Here is an 18,889-nt window from a genome sequence, read left to right on the forward strand (position 1 = left end):
ATTTCACTTCACTAGAATGAAAACGTTTGTTTTGTTGTTGGCTTTCGTTTCATTTGCACTTTTCATGTTTCCAAGCCAACAGTGTCATTTATTGGTCATTTATATAAAACCAGGAAAATCAGTGCCTTTAGTTCAGCTCATTCAGGGGGAGAATTATTTGCATTAGTGTTGAATGTGATGAGTAACGCGTGTGGGCATCTGTTAATAAGAAATATTTCACATAAAAGATTCTTTCCACATTAAAATGCAGTAACCTCTTCTTTTTCACAGGCTTTATGTTCCAAGGATGTGTTGCCAGTTCAACGTTTGTTCCTGGCTGTCCTGAACAAAAGTGAATACAGTAAATGTGCTAGTTGAAGGCAGTGCTTAGAAAAGGGCAACATCCTTGGTCTGATCCCCGACTGTCGAAACAAAAATCTGAATAAAATCCATTCACAAGCAAAGGACAACTCCGTTTAGACTCAGCTTTAAACTGTAGCAGCAGAATTACCACTGAGTATCCTCGGGTACAGCATGAGAGCGAGTTTAAAAGAAACAAGTGAAGAACAGCATCGTGCACATGCTGACAAAGGGTAATAATTTCAACATAATAATGAAAACTTGTGACAGAAATCTAGATGCTATTACACAGCCTCCCCAACCACGAAGCGGCTGTGCTAACTTTGGAAATTCAACCCAGCAAAAAAGACAAGACTCCTGTTACCACAGACGGAAACAGCGAAAAAACTGAAGTAAACTAAAAGTTGGAAAAGCATTTCCTCAGTGCTGAAAGCTCCAGGGTTCAAAGATGACATTCAGCTCGCATTACTTCCACCAGTGTTCCATCCAGTCAGCAGTTACAGAGTCCAGTATTCTTGGGTAAGTCTTTGTAATATGGTTTTTATTCCATATGGACTCCGTGTCTAAAGGCCTGGCATGTTCCTGCATCTCTGAAAGTGTTGGAGTGATTGTTTTGGTTGTGGTCACCTCTCTGATCAAGGTTCTGGCTCAGTTATGCAGCGCAGACGACCAACTCTGGTGGTTCCTGGTACTCCAACCCCTCTTCTATTTTACAGAGGTGACTGTGTCTCTGGGACCAGTCAAAGCAGCAGGAACAGTCTCTATCTATTTGTCCAAAACCAATGCTAATCAGAGAGGAGACACAGAACCATCTGATTGGTCGAGTTAGCTAATATAAACAGCAAAAGCCTTCATGTAACCTCAAGGTTATCTGCTACTCCAGCAGTGTCTGTAAATCAATGCACGCTTTAGCTGAGCACATATTCTCAGTGATCATTATCATGTGCCTTTCTGAGAAGGTTTACTCTCCACGATAAATACAGTTTCACTGTAACAATGATTCGTTTAAACAGCATCTCCTTTCACTCCTTCATCTCAGCATTTCTGCTACCACACATTTTCTAACATGCAGAGTACTTTTATTTTATTTTTATGAATATGTACGTAATATTGTACCTACATAAAATGAAGGGTTCATAGCTAAAGCATGAACATCCCCTGAACACATTGAATCCGTGTAATAATCAGCAGTAGATTCGTTTTTTAACGTGTGGTCTAGAGTGAGAGTGTTATCATAAAGTAGGTCAGCCCTCACTGTTATTTGGTTCTTTTAGGGAGATATTTGGCAGCTATTTTTGACTGACTCAACGCTGCAAATGGCTTCCAGAGTGTCTGAAAATATATCTTAAACAGCCCATGAACCCTGAAAGCTTCCCACTTTTGATCAAAGTGCTGCAGAAGATGTGTGTGCCTGTCAGTGCAGAGAGCGGCTGACATTAGGTCCTGTCTGCATTACTGCAAATGGAACACATTAGCTGCAAATAAAAAGCTCCTGACTGACATACTGGCAGTTAAATACAACTAGATAAAGGACTCACATTGTGTGACTTACTGTTGACTGCAGTTCTACTGCAGTACTGAAGATGCATCTTTCATCTCTGGGATCATATTTTCTACATATGACTTTCATCCAGTGTGTGGAATCAGAGTTAGTGGGACTGTGCTAAAGTCCCATCAGTAGCACCATTCATTTTTAGCATTTTTCAACTCAATTGAATTTAACTGTATTTACACAGCACCAAATCACAACAACAGTGTCCTCACACGGTGTTGCAGGAAGGAGGCTTCAAAATATCAGTTTGCCCTGTTTCAGCATTTGATGTGTTCCTTTGTAAATTCTTTTTACAAAGCAGCCCAACAGTGGTTTCTATTGATAACCACTGTTTATTCATTTATTTATTTAGTTTGTCTATCAGTTTGAATTTGAGAACTTACAGTACAGGAAATACTCTGATGTGATAACATTTCAGTGGATTGTTTTGTGAAAAAACAAAAACAAATATTACAAAATAGATTTTTGTTACTTTGATCTCGAATGTTGCGAATGAACAGCAGCAAACAGTCCTCACCTTCTCCGGAGGAGCTGGGGGATCGAACCGGCCGGCACACACCAGGAAGGAGTCCGGCTGAGGTTTGCCATTCTTCACATCTGGATCGTCACCCAGGACAATGTGATCAAAGAGAGCAAAGAACTCTTTGTGTTGACTCGTCTTCAATTTGAACGTCACGCCGGCTGAGCTGGTTGCCACTGCAGTGGGGATTTTGTGCTTCTGCAGATGACGCACAAGTTTCTCCACACCTGGTGGTACATGCGTTGCAGAATTAGTCTTAATGTAGGACTAATACACTGGTTCAACAATTTACAGGATAACATTAAAACATTTCCAGCACTGGTGAGCAGAGCGCTGAGCGGAGCAGCTCAGAGAAACTCCCTTCAGGAACACTCTGCTTTACCTTGGCTGTTCTGTTCACTGACTTTGGTTATGTGAGAAGAAGACAGAGCAGTAAATAGTGCCGAGTAGCACGTCATCACTTTTTTGTATGTTATCTGAACTAAGCATGTCACAAAGGGCTGATGAGTTGTTCTTCCAACCACACCTCGCTCTTCTCTCTCCTCTTCTCTCTCCTAGTATAATTTTAATACATTCTGATTAAATTGTGTTCAGTGTTGGAGTCCAACTCTGTAGCGAGAGAACTGAGCTCCGCCCCCGCTTTGGTTGGTGGCAAGGACACAAGCAGGCCACATTTCACCGCTATGGTGCAGTTCTAAGTGGTAAGTGCAATTAAGTCAGATTTACTGGAATAGTCATAAATTAGTGCCACAAACTGCAACATGTACAATGAAACATATGTGGAGAATACATGTGCTACAAAGTTGTGACTGTTACCAGCACCAGTGTGTCAGAATGACTAGCTAGCACTTGGTGAACATACATAGAAAGTCCTCTGTGTGTGGTCTGCTTAGCTAATTTTGTCACACATTTTAAAAGCAGTCAGGGCATCTCAGATGTTTTCCCTTTAAATCTTAATTCACTTTATGTCTTAGTAAATATGCTGATGCAGGTGAAGTACAACCAGCAGCAGAAGTAGCTGGATGCCTTTGAAGGACAGACTGATTTTCTCCAATTCCACAAAAAAGAGTTGAGTTTTATTTTAGCTTTGCAAAGGGAAAAGGTTTAGAAACAGATGTGAATTGTTTTAAAGCCCCATTCTTTGGACACTGACGAATTTAACTTGCCCTTATCAAAGTGTTTTGTTAATTAAGAAATATTCCCAACATGTATTCCCCTGTAGAGCATAACAGTCATTTTTTTTTAAAGTTTGAAATTTGGACTTCAGGTTGTGCAGGGGAAGAAATGTGTCTGTTTACTGGTTACTGAGTGGTGATTTAATGCATTTCACATGGACAATCTTTACCTGTGACCTATAAAAAGTGCTGCCTTCAAAAGCACATGATTTTTTTTATACTGTTTTCCAGTTCATGAGAGATGTTTCCTGCCCCCTGATGTCATATACAGGGATGCAACAGGGACAGACGCTGGTGTGGAAATATTCAGAGACCTTGTTGGACGAGGCAGTGTTGTGCTGACTGTCACAGTGAGCTTCAAAGGCAGGTGTAACCAGGCTCTCTGCATCCTAACAATAACAGTTATTCTGATTGTTTTTCTATTCCTTCAGAATTTTCCGATTGCTCCTCGTCTCCTGCTCTGGGATGTCGGACTCCAGCTTCGGCTCAAGTGCATCAACTATAATCACAGACGAGGTTCCTAACAAGAGACAACGAACTGAGGCTGTACGTGATGCAATATCAGCTAAACAGGTTGTAAGAAAGCTGGTTTTTCATGAATTTCCTAAAGTTTCACTCAGAAACACTAGAAAAACTTTTAACACCATGTTTTTGTAGCTAGTTGAATCTGTGCTAAGAGGTGGTGGTGAAGAAGTACTACAGGAGTACTACAGGAGTACAACAGGAGTACTACAGGAGTACAACTGGAGTACTACAGGAGTACAACTGGAGTACTACAGGAGTGCTACTGGAGTACAACTGGAGTACAACTGGAGTACTACAGGAGTACAACTGGAGTACTACAGGAGTACTACAGGAGTACTACAGGAGTACAACTGGAGTACTACAGGAGTACAACTGGAGTACTACAGGAGTGCTACTGGAGTACTACAGGAGTACAACTGGAGTACAACTGGAGTACTACAGGAGTACAACTGGAGTACTACAGGAGTACAACTGGAGTACTACAGGAGTACAACTGGAGTACTACAGGAGTACTACATTCATCTGGTATCACTTTTTCACACGCGAGATCTGCACAGAGCCAAGGGCTAAGGTATATGGCACACTCTCACAGCTCACTGGAGATCATCTAGGAATGGACCTAATTCCTGGTTTTAATGAGTCGTGCAGTAAACATCATCTGTCGCCTTTGTTTGATTGAGAGCAGTGATTCTCAAACAGTAGGATGAGCCTACATGCATTTCTCCAAGAAACAATTCAAGTCTTTATATTGTTTAAAAAGAAATTCCACACCAAATTCACTAAGCATGTCCATGTTTGTAATAACGACTCATTTGATATAATGCATGATCAAACTGCTTTTTGAATATCTCACACAACACTTCATGTCAGAACAGGACTTGGGATTAGTTTGGAGAGTGCTGGTAATGGTTTGAATTCTATCCACACACTGTGTCATGTGGGGAACATCCCACTGTGTCTGGTGACATTATTCCTGCAGGAGACGAAAACTGGAATTTGTTGGTGTTGTTACTTCAAATAATGAACATCGTTTTCTCACCGTCTCTGACTGCAGGTATGACAGTATATTTATAGCATTTGATTGCTGAGCACCAAAACTATTTAAACACTTGTAACCACATAGAAACTTGATGCCTAAGCATCCTTGAATGATCCATTACCCATGTCCTGTTGGCCCTGATTCCACATGTGTGTGAGGTCTGAAGCCAAACATGAAGATTCTTTTAAACATTTGAAAAACAGAAACAAATCACGTGCTGAAAAGCATCAGACGGCCAAAGCTTACCACTGGGAAACCTTCACCATCAAACAAAATGAATGCGAGATCAAACAATCTTTTCTCAACTAGTCGAGTTAAAGTTGATCGTTTTGATTATAACGCTGGACTTGTTGTTTGCAGTCTTGTCTCTTTTCTACCAAATACTTTTGGTAGAAAAGCTTTTTTCTTTTGACAAACTACTCAGACAAAAGGTTGATGACCATGGTCATGCATTCAGGGTAGTGCAAAGTGAGGAAAGTGAAACCCAGTGAAACCCTGAAAAAGTGTTGAAATCAACTCTGTGAGAGTTAATTCAACACTGGGCTTTTTGCTGTGAAACAAAAATGCATTAAAGCTCTTGTGTAACATGGGCAGTATGATAGGCATGCTCTGGTCTAAGAAAACACAAGAGAAGTCATCCACTGGTCCGGCTCACTGAGCAAAATCTGAATCTGTTTGTCTGTGATTCAAGCCTCACCTGCCCAGTAATGGATATCATGTTTAATCCACACAAAGCAGAAAACATGTGATCAAAGTTCTTCTTGTGTCACTGTGGGGGTCACATATACAGTGGGCAGAAGATCAAACCTCTAGTCCTAAACTAGAGTCCACTAAAACTAAACTACTTACTGACATGTATAAATAACTCCAAGATTAGCAGAGTCCCTGCTGTTCATCCACTCATCAACATCTGTCATGAACCTGCAGCTGGACTAAGCTCTGCCCACTAAAACGATGTATCCCTGTTTACCAATAAACATCAGCAGCACCAGCCTGTAAGAAGGAGCAGACAAAGGTTTCACTAAGCCTGTGTTTAGTAGCATTAGCAGCACAAATGAAATCCTGTCTGCAGTAATTTAATTATGACACGGCTTTCTGGATGAAATCCAGGTAATTGTTGGTGTATGCGATTATGAACTGCCAGTGTAATGTAACACAAATGGACATGTGATGGATGCGTGTCTGTTTCTGACTTCTAATATTCATACAGACAGCAGGTGTTTACAGGTGTCCCAGCAGCTATCAGAGGAGCCTTCAGTCACATACAACACTTCCACACACTGCTATGATTCACACATGTACACACAGAACAAGCAGCACTCCTACGTGAAGATCCACAGCCTACACAATACCTAATGAAAGGCAGTTTAAACATTGTCTCTGTTACGTGTGTTTTTATTGTTTGCTATTGTCCCGTTTGGATGCTCAGTTTCCTCCTACAGGAGGCAATAAAGTAACCTTAGCTTCGCACAAACAGCTGCATTTTACTGTTGTTTGTCTGCATTCTTCAGAGAAAGCTCTTAAACACAGTAACTGATATCAAATGTCAGGCTAAGTCAGATTTACCTGGCATGAGTTTAGCAGAGGGAAAGATCTTTTCTTGTATTTGTCTGCTTTCAGCAAGCAGTTCCTCAGCTGTCATGGGGAGCTCCAGCCTATCACGGATAATCTGGGCAGCATCCAGAGCCTTCTTCCCCATCACTGATGTCTTCACATCCCACGTGTACTGCTTTCCAAACCGGTCACATATTTCCTGGAAGGACACGGTGTAAAGTCGCTCGGTGTCTATAACGCGGAAATAAACAGCTTTTACTTAAATGTCACTGAACATTGTGTAGAACTGAACCACGTGGTTCACCACAAACCTACAGAAACACCAACAAACGAGCACATCTGACCTGATGACATCAATGTTTACCATTAATTAAAACCGCGCGCGTCCTTCTGACCACCCATTTAAAACAGGCCAAACGCCAGGTATCAGTACAGGCAGGTGAATAATCGCCAGGTATAAGTAACTTAGTTACAGAGGTGAATTCAGCACACGTGGAATCACAGCGTGAGTCTGCGTTTAGTGATAACACAAGTTTGCTTACAGTCGCGTAAAGACTGGTTTGTTTTTATGGTAAACGAGTTGATAGCACAGACTGATGGTTTCGATATGTGCCGAATTCAACATCATATATGTATAAAAACTCGACACGACACATCATATCAGTCATGTTTTCCACGGGCTGCGGTGGACCAGGTCTTCACTGTACTCCAACACGACTCGAGTGAATGAATGGATTTCAGGGAAGCACTCGCTGAAAACACAACATCACCAGAAGAAGATAAAAATGCGTTTCAGGACCTAATAACAATCCATCCATGTCAAAAATGACACGGTCCACAGGTTTGTAGCTGCCGTGGGACACAGACATGTTTCACTTGTGACTGTAGTTCCGCGTGGCCGGAGCAGGACAACCAAAACTCACCCAGATGTTCGTGTCACGAAACAAATAGCGGCCAAACGCGCGTTTCCACCAGCGTTACTCAAAGACAGCTGTCACACGGTTTCTTATTGTAAACATCTGGTTATAAATAACAAGCCTTTCTGCTTTTCTCGCTAAATAAAATATTCGGTCTTCTCATGAATACTTTTTAGATAACCCAGAGCAATGGCTTGTGGGAAATGAAGTCCACACGACCCTTTTACAGCAAGGATGTGAAACATAAGGTGCCAAAATCGGCCGGGGACACTATGTTAAAAGTGAGGGACTTTTAACTAATATTGACTATAAATGAGATTTACAGCTTTTCCCACTGATATAGACCTGCCACGACTCATACTGCACCAAAAGTAATAGAAAATAACCAGTGACAGAAATCTTTCTGTTTTTCACTTTTCATCAGTTTGTTCTTTTCTGTTTAAGCTGAAAGCAGCACAGTGACAGACTCCTCTCATTTAGCAGACGAGCATTTCTTAGTTATGCAGAAAAACTGATAATTGCTGTTGGGACTTCCTTTTATTCTTCTCCCAGACTGAAAGGGGAGTTTCACTTATCCAGCCCGCTTAGAATGAAAGTACGTGGTCAACCCATTATCACGACACAGTGTGTAATAGACACGCTGGTCCACAGTGTCCGTTTCACGCTTTGCCTCTTGAAAACATGAAATGTAGAAGTTGCAGTTTGTTGCAGTAATCTGACCCTGGAGTGTACTAATATCTTTTTTGCCCAATACCGACTTCGTGGCTTTAAATATATTATTTCCTCCTGCTGGTAGCTCAACTTCTGCACGCGTGTCCATTTCACACTTCACGGTGGACCGGTGTCACATTTTGCTGTGATACTGGGTTGATGTGGCCCACCAGGTAAAAAGAGTTTGACATCACTGCTCTATAGTGTTCCTGTTCCCTCAGAAGTCACGTGTCTGAACTCAGAACTGACATTACTTCTGAGTGAAGTGCGTTCCAATAGTAAGGAATGAAAGGAAAACGGGATTTATTTTGCTTCCTTGCGAGGTAGAGTCATTCATGCATCACTAGCAATACCGAGCAATACAGCACAGTACTTGTTTTTTGTGCTTACAACCTGGGCTGCAGCCCATTCATAGAAAGAGCCTGATGCATGCATAGATTATTTAGTGTGTCAGGAAGACACCACAGAGGCAGAACAGATTAAATGTTGTACAGTTTTACTACTGTTTACTTCCTGCCTTCTTGGATTGCTAACTTCGAGTTTTTGAGGCTGCCCCAACTTTTCGAGTTGGAAATCAGACTTGAATGGACAATCCCGCTTAAAATGCCGACTTTCAACTTAATCTGGAACGCTTTCCTCACTGATCTGACTGAATGCAGCAGATTTCCTCACTGATTGTGAGGCTCATGCTCAGTTTTTTTGTGTAAGGCATAAAAAATAACAACTATGACTAAGAAAACAACAGAAATAATAAGATTTTATTACTGCCTGTGTTGGAGGCTCCTTCTGAATCAGAGGTTTGACAGACAGACTCACTGAGCCACCTCATCCCCAGACTCGGCTACATCTACAAAGGGCGTGTCAGTGGGATTCAGGAAATGCTCAGTACTGCTCAGTATTCCTTCCAGCCTCCAACTATATCCCCAGTCGAGATCATATGGAGTCATATGCACAATGTAAGTACAAGCCGTCATTGTGCATATGAGTATGTAAACAATGTGGGAAGAAAACTGCTTCCCCTTTCCAAGTTCCTTGCCTGGTTTTCCAGAACCTTTAAGGTCCTTGCTTTATGGTAACAAAGAACTCCTCTTAAGCTCCAGGTTTTTGCTTCAGCTCCTGTCACATCTGCGCTCCGCTTTGCGCGACAGTATATCTCGGCTAGTTCTTCAATCATTTACCTGTGGCCCAAAGTTGCCATTGGGCCAAGTGTACTTTGGAGCAGCACAGTGTTTGTTATGAACTCTGTCTAGTACAGAAATCCAGCTGAACAGCACTCAGGTGCAGACTGAGAAGGCCATTACCTGCTTCCCCAGGTTTCACTGTCACTGCTAACATAACTGTTTAAGTTGCCCCACATGGAGTGGTAACTCCCACCAAGTCCTTAAGCCACTTTAGGCAGCAAGGCTTCTTTAGACATGACACCTCAGGGCCTCAGAAGATATTCAGTTCAATTCAACGTTAGAGGTTCACAACAGTAGTTGAACATCAATAGCTGAAAATACTCCCCCAATGATCACGTGACCAACAGCTTCTTTCAGAGTAGTGCTCTCTGTCATAGGTAAAGGTGTAAAAATCACTAAAGGTCCATTGCAGGGATTAACTGCATCGCTTAAATACCCTCACTTACACCAGATATGAGGCTCTTTAACATGATGAATAACAACTGTTTCTATTAAGTAAGAATTCAGCCTTACATGTCAGCGTTTCACAAAGAAGGACTGCTGCAAATTACTGACAAAAGGCTGTTCGCTGCATTGTTACCAGCACTGCCACATCGTTCGGAATAATTGGAAGCTCTGCATTAACAGAGTTTGTCTTGTTAGTGTGAAAGAGATAGCAGGGAAATGAGATAACTCTGTAACCTGGGTGATCTAATGAGCCTATGGATTTCAGGTCTAATGGGGGGATGGTGAGAGTGAAATGAGAATCGGGGTCTTGTTGCGTGTGCTTTGTGCCAAATTGCACAGTTAGGGAAATCGGTCAAAATGACCCAGAGCTTGGAATGTTGTGTAGGAGCGCGACCCATGTGTTCATTTGGAGGAGCACTAAAGAAAAGTACAATTTCATGATAAAACTTTTTTTTTCAGATGTAAATATAACGACACCAGCAAAACAAAGAAGTTGAATATTTTTTATTTTCTTCCAGCAAGAGCATGAGCAGAGGAAACAGCACAGAAAAACAGGATAAGCCTGATGATGCTTGCAATCCCACAAATCAATCCAACAACACAAAGATGACAGTCTGAGAGAAGTAGCGGAAGATTGCTATGAAGCTAGCCTGGAGCGACACTTTGCTGTCTGACTGAAACACTGTGTCTGTAGATATAAATAGTGGAGTGGTAAAATCACAGCCAGAAACACAGTTACTTAGTTTTCTCGTCTCTCTCTGGAGTCAGACTGCTGCAGAGACTCTGCTACAATTAGACTGAGAGATGCTTGTATCCACTGTTTTATGATTAAAGAGAAAACCGTTGTTCTGGCTTTTAATTATAATTTAGACATAAACACTCAGGACTGCCCAGCTGTTATATGATGGGTGATACACTGTTTACTTGATTCAATTAAAACGGGTCACGATTGTCTGACCTCTACGACCGTAAAGCACCATTTCTGTTGTTCTCACACTATCATATACACTAAATATCCTGTGCATGTGCATGATGCAATAGCAGAGCAGCCCCGTCCTCTTAAAATTGTTTCATATTCAACTACATATACAAATACAAGTACATTATCATGCTGTAATTCTCTCATTATAGTTTGGAAGTATCTTCCATCCAAGGAAATACCTCTTAGATTTTTTTTAAAATCTTTTTAAACAGAATCCAGTGATAGAGGCAGAATTCAATACTCTACTTTTTAACTTTTATGTTTTTCTCTCTTTATGTTTTTTTTTTTTTTTAATTTGAGTTTAAATTTCAAAAGTTGTACCTTTTGAAACATGTTGGTTGCACTTCCACTTGGTGGTTAGTTAGTGTTTCCATGCAAACTATGGGTGACAGCAGCAATCACAAGGAGGTTCTCTGGCATCTCTGGGCAGTTGTTGGCTGCCACTGGATGAAAAAACCAGTCTTTTATTTTGTGTGACTGAGGCCTAAGAGCATTTAGGTTCTATGACAAAAGAAACTGTAATCAATTCCAGTTACTGAGGAAAGATACTTACTGTCATGAAATTACAAAGTCCAGAAAAGAACAAAAAAAAATCTAACGTAAGCAAGCATACAATAAACCCATTCCACAGTTCAAATAGTGCCCACCGTCTTTTCTAGATGCCCCAAAACACCACAGTAGACCCCAGAACTGTCAGTGTGACCCTGGATTCACTGTGTGCAACCATGTAAAAATGGGACATTTAACCAGTGATGGGAATAACGGCGTTTCAAGTAACGGCGTAATAGGCGTTACTTTTTTCAGTAACGAGTAATCTAACTAATTGCTATTCCTATCGTTACAACGGCGTTACAGTTACTAACAAGAAAATGCGGTCGCGTTACTATTTTTCAACAGACGGTTGAAGCTGTGTTCAGCTTACCGCAGTTTATATCAGCTGCAGGAAGTAGCTGTAAGTAATCTGGGTGCTACAGCTTTAAGCAGCTGCGCGGGTGGCAATCACTTTCTTGCAGATGATCACTTTTTGGCACAACACCTGGAGCTCAGGGGGCAAAACAATCGCATGAGTGCTGCTGTTTGACTGAGGAAGAATGAAGGAGTCGTGGTAAGCCAATCACATGACCACTTCAAGATGACAAAGCAACAAGGTGATATATACCAGTTTATAAATTGTGTTGATAGGCCACGTAAAACCAGAGTCATGATAAACAAGATATACGCGTGTTTTTCCTCAATAGTTTCGTCATGTTTACTGTCTAAGGACAGCGCAGCAAGCACTCTCTGCTTATGAGCAAAACAAACAAAAACCAGCCCTTTAATGTTGGCTGTGATTGCAGCCATTCCCCAACTCACTGTGAATGGGACTCATGGACATTCATCTGTGGTTGTTGATCAATGGTCATGACAATTTGCATAATTATGATGAAGGTGACCTCCCAGCCCATTGTTCCTTCAGTGGGCTGGTTTCAGTCATTATACAAATGTGCTGTTTATAAGATTGGAAACCTGCAGTCAGCTGAGACTGAAGACGTCACCTGGATGATGATGAAACGTTGAACAGAATCAACTTTTGGAGATTTACTTACCTGGATGATTGAGAATGCATCAAGATGTTTGGAGTGTGTAGTTAATGTATTGTCTTGTGTAGTTAGTGTGTAGTGTTGTGGATAGTTTTGTGTTGTGTGTCAGAACAATGAGGCGACTGCTGTCTCCAGGTAGAAACAGGAGTGATACACCTGCTGCTGTCAGACCTGCAGGTATCAGGCTGTGATGTTCTCCTTTATAGTGGACAGAAATATTTGGAGTGGCACAAATAATTTGTGCGGCATCTTATTGAAGAACAGCTGATTGTTCTGTAAATAGTTTGAAATGGTTATTAAAAAAGGGTAAAAGGTAAATGGCTGCAAATAACTTTGTTTGCAAAACCTGTGCATATGATTTTAAAACTGACAATTTATATTTGCATTTAAAGTTATGAAATATGATTCATTAAACATGTTTGTGGTTGTTACAGTAAAAATATAACTTTTTCTACTCGGATTTTATGTTTTTTGTCTGATTTTAGATCAATTGTGTTAATACAGTCAAAATGAAAACATAACTGTAAATTCAGACACGTGAGGTTGTGCTGAAAAGGATGATACCAAACACGGCAAAGTAAATAGTTTTTAAAGGTAAAATGTGGAGGAAACATCAAAAGTAGTTAAAAATGGCCAATTATACCCTGGACCCCAGAGGGTTAAACATTTTTTTAAAGTAATGTAATAGTTGCTTTTCAAGTAATTAATTACTTTTAGAATCTTGTAACTCAGTTACTAACTCAGTTACTTTTTTGAGGAAGTAACTAGTAACTATAATTAATAGCCAGCCACTTGTCCCACACATTTGTGAGCATGTGTGTGGTCACAGATGTTTTTATGCGATTTTGCAGTTCATCCACAGTAGTTGGAAGGAGAGTCACATAAACTGAGTCCTTTATGAACCCATGAAAAGGAAAAATTACAAACAGTGTATCTGGTGACCTTGGTAGCCAGTGTTGAAATGCCCTCAGGTCTCCTGCTGCCAATCCAACGTTGTGGCAGCTCATTGTTAAAGAGTTAAGGAAAATGTTGTCACTTAAAGCTAAGTGACAACATTCATTTACAGTACAGGTAGAACTGTGCAAAACAGAGTTTATTTCATGATTATTTTTAGTTTGATCTTAACAGCCTTCTTTGTGTTATGGGTTCGAAATTGAGGACGAGAGTAAAACAATGATGGTCCAGAAGAGGTCGGTCAAACAATTGATTTTAATGAATGCACGCAGCGTGGAGAGGTGCAAACTGCAAAACATCAGTTGTACATCTCTGCCCAAAATACACTCTAGATTGCTTTTATCCCATCAGGGTATTGTAACGCCCCCTCTTGCGTTTACAGTCACATAATTTGCATGTACAGAACATTCATGTATTTTAAGAATTAGCTGCAGACACAGAAGTTCCCCTTTCTGGCATCCATCAAAATATGGTGAAGATCTCAGGCCTTTGAGGTCCCCATGGACTTGTCCTCCTTGTGTCACCTGTAACTATAAGCTTTTAAGATGATAGATTTACCTCAACGATTTAAAGTGGTTATAACTGCACCTGTCATAAACATGTTAATATTTGATTATGATAACCCCTGTAATACAAATTATAACATCATGCCGACAACTTCAATAAATGCTTTGATGAAATGACAATTAATGTAATGATAAGGATGGTGGTTATATACAGTTCAGCAGTAAACTAATTCCTTTAATTCTACAATTCCCTCTCTTGATGTCTCTCCAGAGACATCACCACACCATTTCCTTGTGTCACTCCTCGACCCACTCTGACCCTCTCTAGCCGTCCTCTGACTCAGCAAATCAGACAACCACCTCATGTCCTCTAGGTGGTCCAGTAATAAAACACCAGCTCCCACTTAAAAACACTTCATGCTTAAGTGGTCTCTGCTCCTTTTCTGGGTCCCTCTCTAGTGGAAATCTTCTCCTGTAAGGGATAAAAAACAAACAGCCTCTCTCTGCTACACCTTACTAAGCTACTGTATTCATCTAAGGTTCCTGTCATTATTCAAAGTTGGTTCACAACATCATGTTCTGGGCTCTATCCATTATATTAACTTTACTTAATCTCAATACTCTTTATGTGTGTGAGCAACGCTTTTAGTTCTATTAAAAAACACCCCGGGTAAAATATACACCATCCCTATGTCAGCCTAAATCTCCACTAGAAAACACACTTCAAAATTTTCTATCATCATTTACTCCTCTTTTTGCTTCAAGCATATACATAACATGCAAAAGTTACTGTTAATGCCAGTTAGACAAGTTTCCATTATCTACAACATTTTGTTTCACCCGGCTCACCCTCACACATTTCCTGTTCACTTATTGCATATGTATCTTTAACACCTTTTACCTCAGTACTGGCTAAGCAGAAACAAAGCACCATGTGTTCCACCTTTACCCTACAAAATAAATCCATGTCATGTTTGTGTCTGTAATCATGTTTTGCATTCATTCATTACAGTCCATGCCATTCCTGCAAGTTAGGAGCTGTAAATTTAAAAGCTACATAAAGTCCAGGCCTTCGGCCTGGCCTATATTTAAATCATGTGTGTTTGTAAGCGTGCATGCAATTAACCTGCTATGTTCTCATCTTCCCTCAACATGTATCACCTGGACACTCTCACCCGTGAAGCTTAAGACCCTTTTGGACGGAACATGAACTCTAAACAAGCACAGTTATGCATTGTGTATGAAATAAACTCAACCTGTAAATAGAGACATCACTGTTATCACAGACATATTCAATACTATTAAAATAATACTATACAACATGTTATTAATGCAGTCATCATAAGGCAGATTATATGATAGCAATAAAAATCTCTAAATCCCCAATCCCAACAGGTCCTGTTTTAAATCTTCCCTGACTTTCCCTTCAAGTTCTGCTTTCATAGTACAATAATTAGGTCCTCCTAATCCCATTACATCTGCCATATTCATTTCTTCATGAGTAAGTGTCAGATTTAGAGCATCTAAAATTTTACTCAGTCTCTGTTGTGCTAATGATGTCATAGTTAAAACCTGCAAGTTCACATAAGCCACCACACTATGTGTAGTCAGAACTTTTAGTGAGTGTTCTCTCCCTACATGTGCTGTTTCCTATATTATTTTGGCCACCCTTGCTGCATGCTGTACACATTTAGGGTGCCTTGCTTCTGTTGGACTCAACCTTATGCTAACCTACATAAGTACCTGTCTTAAGAGCGACCTCTGCACAGCTCAGACGCCAGTTGCAAGAGCTCTCTAACATTAAAATCATCAGCTGTGACTTATGTAGTGTTATTTCGGTACTTTATACTTCACTCATTTGAATGTTGTTTATATGGGGAGTTCCTCTTTTTGTGTCTATATTTATTAATATGCCTTGTGCACTAAAGCTTCCTGTTTTTTCAGCCTGGCTGAGCACTTGTTTGTGAGTAAAAGGTGGCCTTGGTCTACAAGCCAGCCTTCATTATTAAAGTACATAAAACAAGATAATGAGGAGATTCATATCAAAAATATAGCTTTTATTCCTAACACCAGTCCCCGTTTTTTCATTTCTCCCCTGAGAAATGAACTAATTCCTAGTTTATGACATTTAAGTTTACTTCAATACATTCCCATTTAATTTTTTTTTTATATAGCGCCAAATCACAACAAAAATTACTTCAACGTGCTTCATATATACAGAGAAAAACCCACCAATCTTGTGACCCCCTATTGAGCAAGCACTTTGGCAACAGTGTGAAGGAAAAACTCCCTTTTAACAGGAAGAAACCTCCGGCAGAACCATGCTCAGGTACGGGCAGCCATCTGCTGCGACCGCTTGGCGTCAGCTAACAGAGACTTTTGAAGAGAAATACTTAATATTTAATAATCCACATTTCACTATTTTATTCTTTGGTTCAAATTTTTATTCTGTATTGTTCTTTATTTGTTATTATTTATGTTTAGATTGTTTATTGCTAGTCTTGGTTTGTTGTTTTCTGTTTGGGAGCTGACATGGTCTCTATGGATAAGCGTCTTTTGGTGGGGTAGCATCAGGAGAGAAGCTCCAGAGAGGCATCTTCCATGTTAAACACTAAAATATAACAAAAGAGATCTCCTCAACGTGTTGTATATTTTAATATTTCCTTATTATTTTGTCATAAAATAAATCAACCAAATAACTTAAACTGTGCGACAGCACCGTGCGTTTACGCCAGGCTGTGAGCTGCCCTGAAGCTACACCCCCTTTTACCCCATTTAATTTCTCAATCTTACTTTAAACTATTCCTGACCTTCTCCTTCTCTCATCTAATCATCTCAAGTACGTCCTGTACCAAATTTGCTTCCTCTTTTCAAGTCCCACATTTAGTTACAAGCTCTAATACACTCAGAGCTGAGGTTCCCCTTTCCTAAGTCTGTATGTTCTACAAGAGAGCAAGTCGGTAAACAAGTTTATCATCACAAAGGTTATTAGGTAAAGGTCACGTAGACATTTGCTTAGTAACCCTAAAAGAGCACATTTCATGTAGCTAATCACCTATATACAACCCCCCTTTTTGTGACACATCTCATGTGTTACAAACTCAAAATCCTTCACTCAGGTTAGGGAATTAAAAGAAAAGTTAATTTCCACTTTCAGCAAACTCAGTGTATTTATATAATCATTTATTTTCTTTTTTACTCGTTTCTAGGAAAATAGTTCTTTATACTTTTAGACTGGATTGGCTCGCTGCAATCCTCTTCGACAGGGACCCACAATCTGACCCATTGTAATTCGGAAAAGGTCACCTTACTTTTTGTTTTCCTGAGACTATTGTCGGCGCCGTTATTCATTGTTGTTTTTTGCAGGCCTGCTTAGAACAAAAATGAGAAAAAAAAGAGAGCTGAGTATTAGCTCATCAAAGTACAAAACAAAATCACCTGACAGGTTTTTTCTTTATAAGTGCACTGTTACAAAACCCCTTAAACATGTCCATGTTTATTAAAACTCCCTCTTTAAAAATAAAATAACAACCTCAAAAATCTTCAACAATCTTAAATTTCAGCCATAGAACACACCCAAAACGTAAAAAACTACACCGTTTCGTACACAATATCCCCCTTTAAGCACTTTACCAAACTCACATTCAACCAAACATATAAGCATGTTCTCACAATATGTCAACACTAATTTATATACCTCTTAATCAAATTTTCACCTCGTAACAGTCTACTTCTCCTCTAAGGTCTCAATCACACACACACAGGAAGCTCCTCTGTCGTCACTCACTCCCTTGTCATACAGCTTCGTTTCAGTTATTCCACAACTCTATTTTATCCAAGTGTGTTTTAAGTTTATTTTCTTCAACATTCACACTAGTTTAACACTCATGAAATTAGCAAGCTCATTTCATTACATATGTTTGTGTTCTTAGCCAGGTTTTAATCGCTATCTATGCATTACTCTTCACGAGCTTGTCTCTGTAAGGTTAGTGCATTTTCTGTTTGTATGTGTGATTTTTATAAATGTTTATTCGTGATCTTTGTGATCTCGTAAATGTTTCTTTTGCAGTGTTTCAGACTCCTTTTCACAGGGTGTGTTTTCTCTCTCTGGCTCATCACTGGTCATTGTTAGTGGCATTTCCCCTTCGCCTGTACCCAGCGGCTTTACCCGTTGAAGTCCCGTCTCCTCCAGTGACTCCAAGGTCACTCCGGGACTTAGGTACAAGCAATCGTGACTGCGCCTTGCCTTAGGTCGTCCCAGGGTTTCGAGGTGGGATCTTACCCGTCATGGGCTGTCCAGCCTTCCATGCTCGCCTGATACGGGGGCCAACTGGGCAAGGGTGTTATCAGGTCTGGGGGACACACTGGTTCTGGAAATTAAGGAGTGTAAACTGCTTTCTTTATTTCATGTGTGTATTAAACTTTCCAACAATAATTTCACATGTAACAGTTTGTGTACGTGCGTTTTCACTTCATTAATGTAATTGTTAGTTCATGTATTTATTTCTCTCGGTCTGTCTCTTTTCTAAAACCTGTAATTAATATAATTTTATTAGTTTATTACTTTTCTTAAAACATGCATTCGCTTAATCTTCTTAGAATTTAAGGTCTGTCTATTTCTCTGGGTGCTCCCCTGACATCATCAGTCACACACACACCTTCTTCTCACACACACAGCAGCACAGTATTTCCTGTTTCTCTTTCCTGTTTCTACAAATTAATCAAACCCTTGTTTTTTCATATTTACAGTCTACAAAGCCTCTTTAGTTTTACTAAGTCTTGGTCTAAAAACAATACACCCTTATTTCATGCACACCCTTTTAAATATTCCAAGTTTTTTGCATTTGTCAATTTTTGTGACATCATTCACCCAATACTCTCATAATCGTCTCATACACACTGCCTTT

At 40.1% G+C, this 18,889-nt stretch overlaps 1 protein-coding gene across 1 annotated transcript in view; it reads right to left on the bottom strand.

The window, feature by feature from the left end:
* pudp (pseudouridine 5'-phosphatase) overlaps positions 1-7,609 on the bottom strand; it is a 57,784-nt gene extending 50,175 nt beyond the window's left edge. The window contains exons 1-3 of the mRNA XM_063466441.1: positions 7,504-7,609; positions 6,717-6,935; positions 2,409-2,638 (exon numbers count right to left, since the gene is read on the bottom strand). Coding sequence (XP_063322511.1) covers positions 2,409-2,638; positions 6,717-6,935; positions 7,504-7,573 — 519 coding nt within the window. The 5' untranslated portion in view covers positions 7,574-7,609. The remainder of the gene's footprint in view (positions 1-2,408; positions 2,639-6,716; positions 6,936-7,503) is intronic.
* Between the last annotated feature and the right edge of the window lie 11,280 nt (positions 7,610-18,889).

Source organism: Pelmatolapia mariae, linkage group LG23, assembly GCF_036321145.2.
Source record: "Pelmatolapia mariae isolate MD_Pm_ZW linkage group LG23, Pm_UMD_F_2, whole genome shotgun sequence".
Classification (NCBI taxonomy): Eukaryota; Metazoa; Chordata; class Actinopteri; order Cichliformes; family Cichlidae; genus Pelmatolapia; species Pelmatolapia mariae.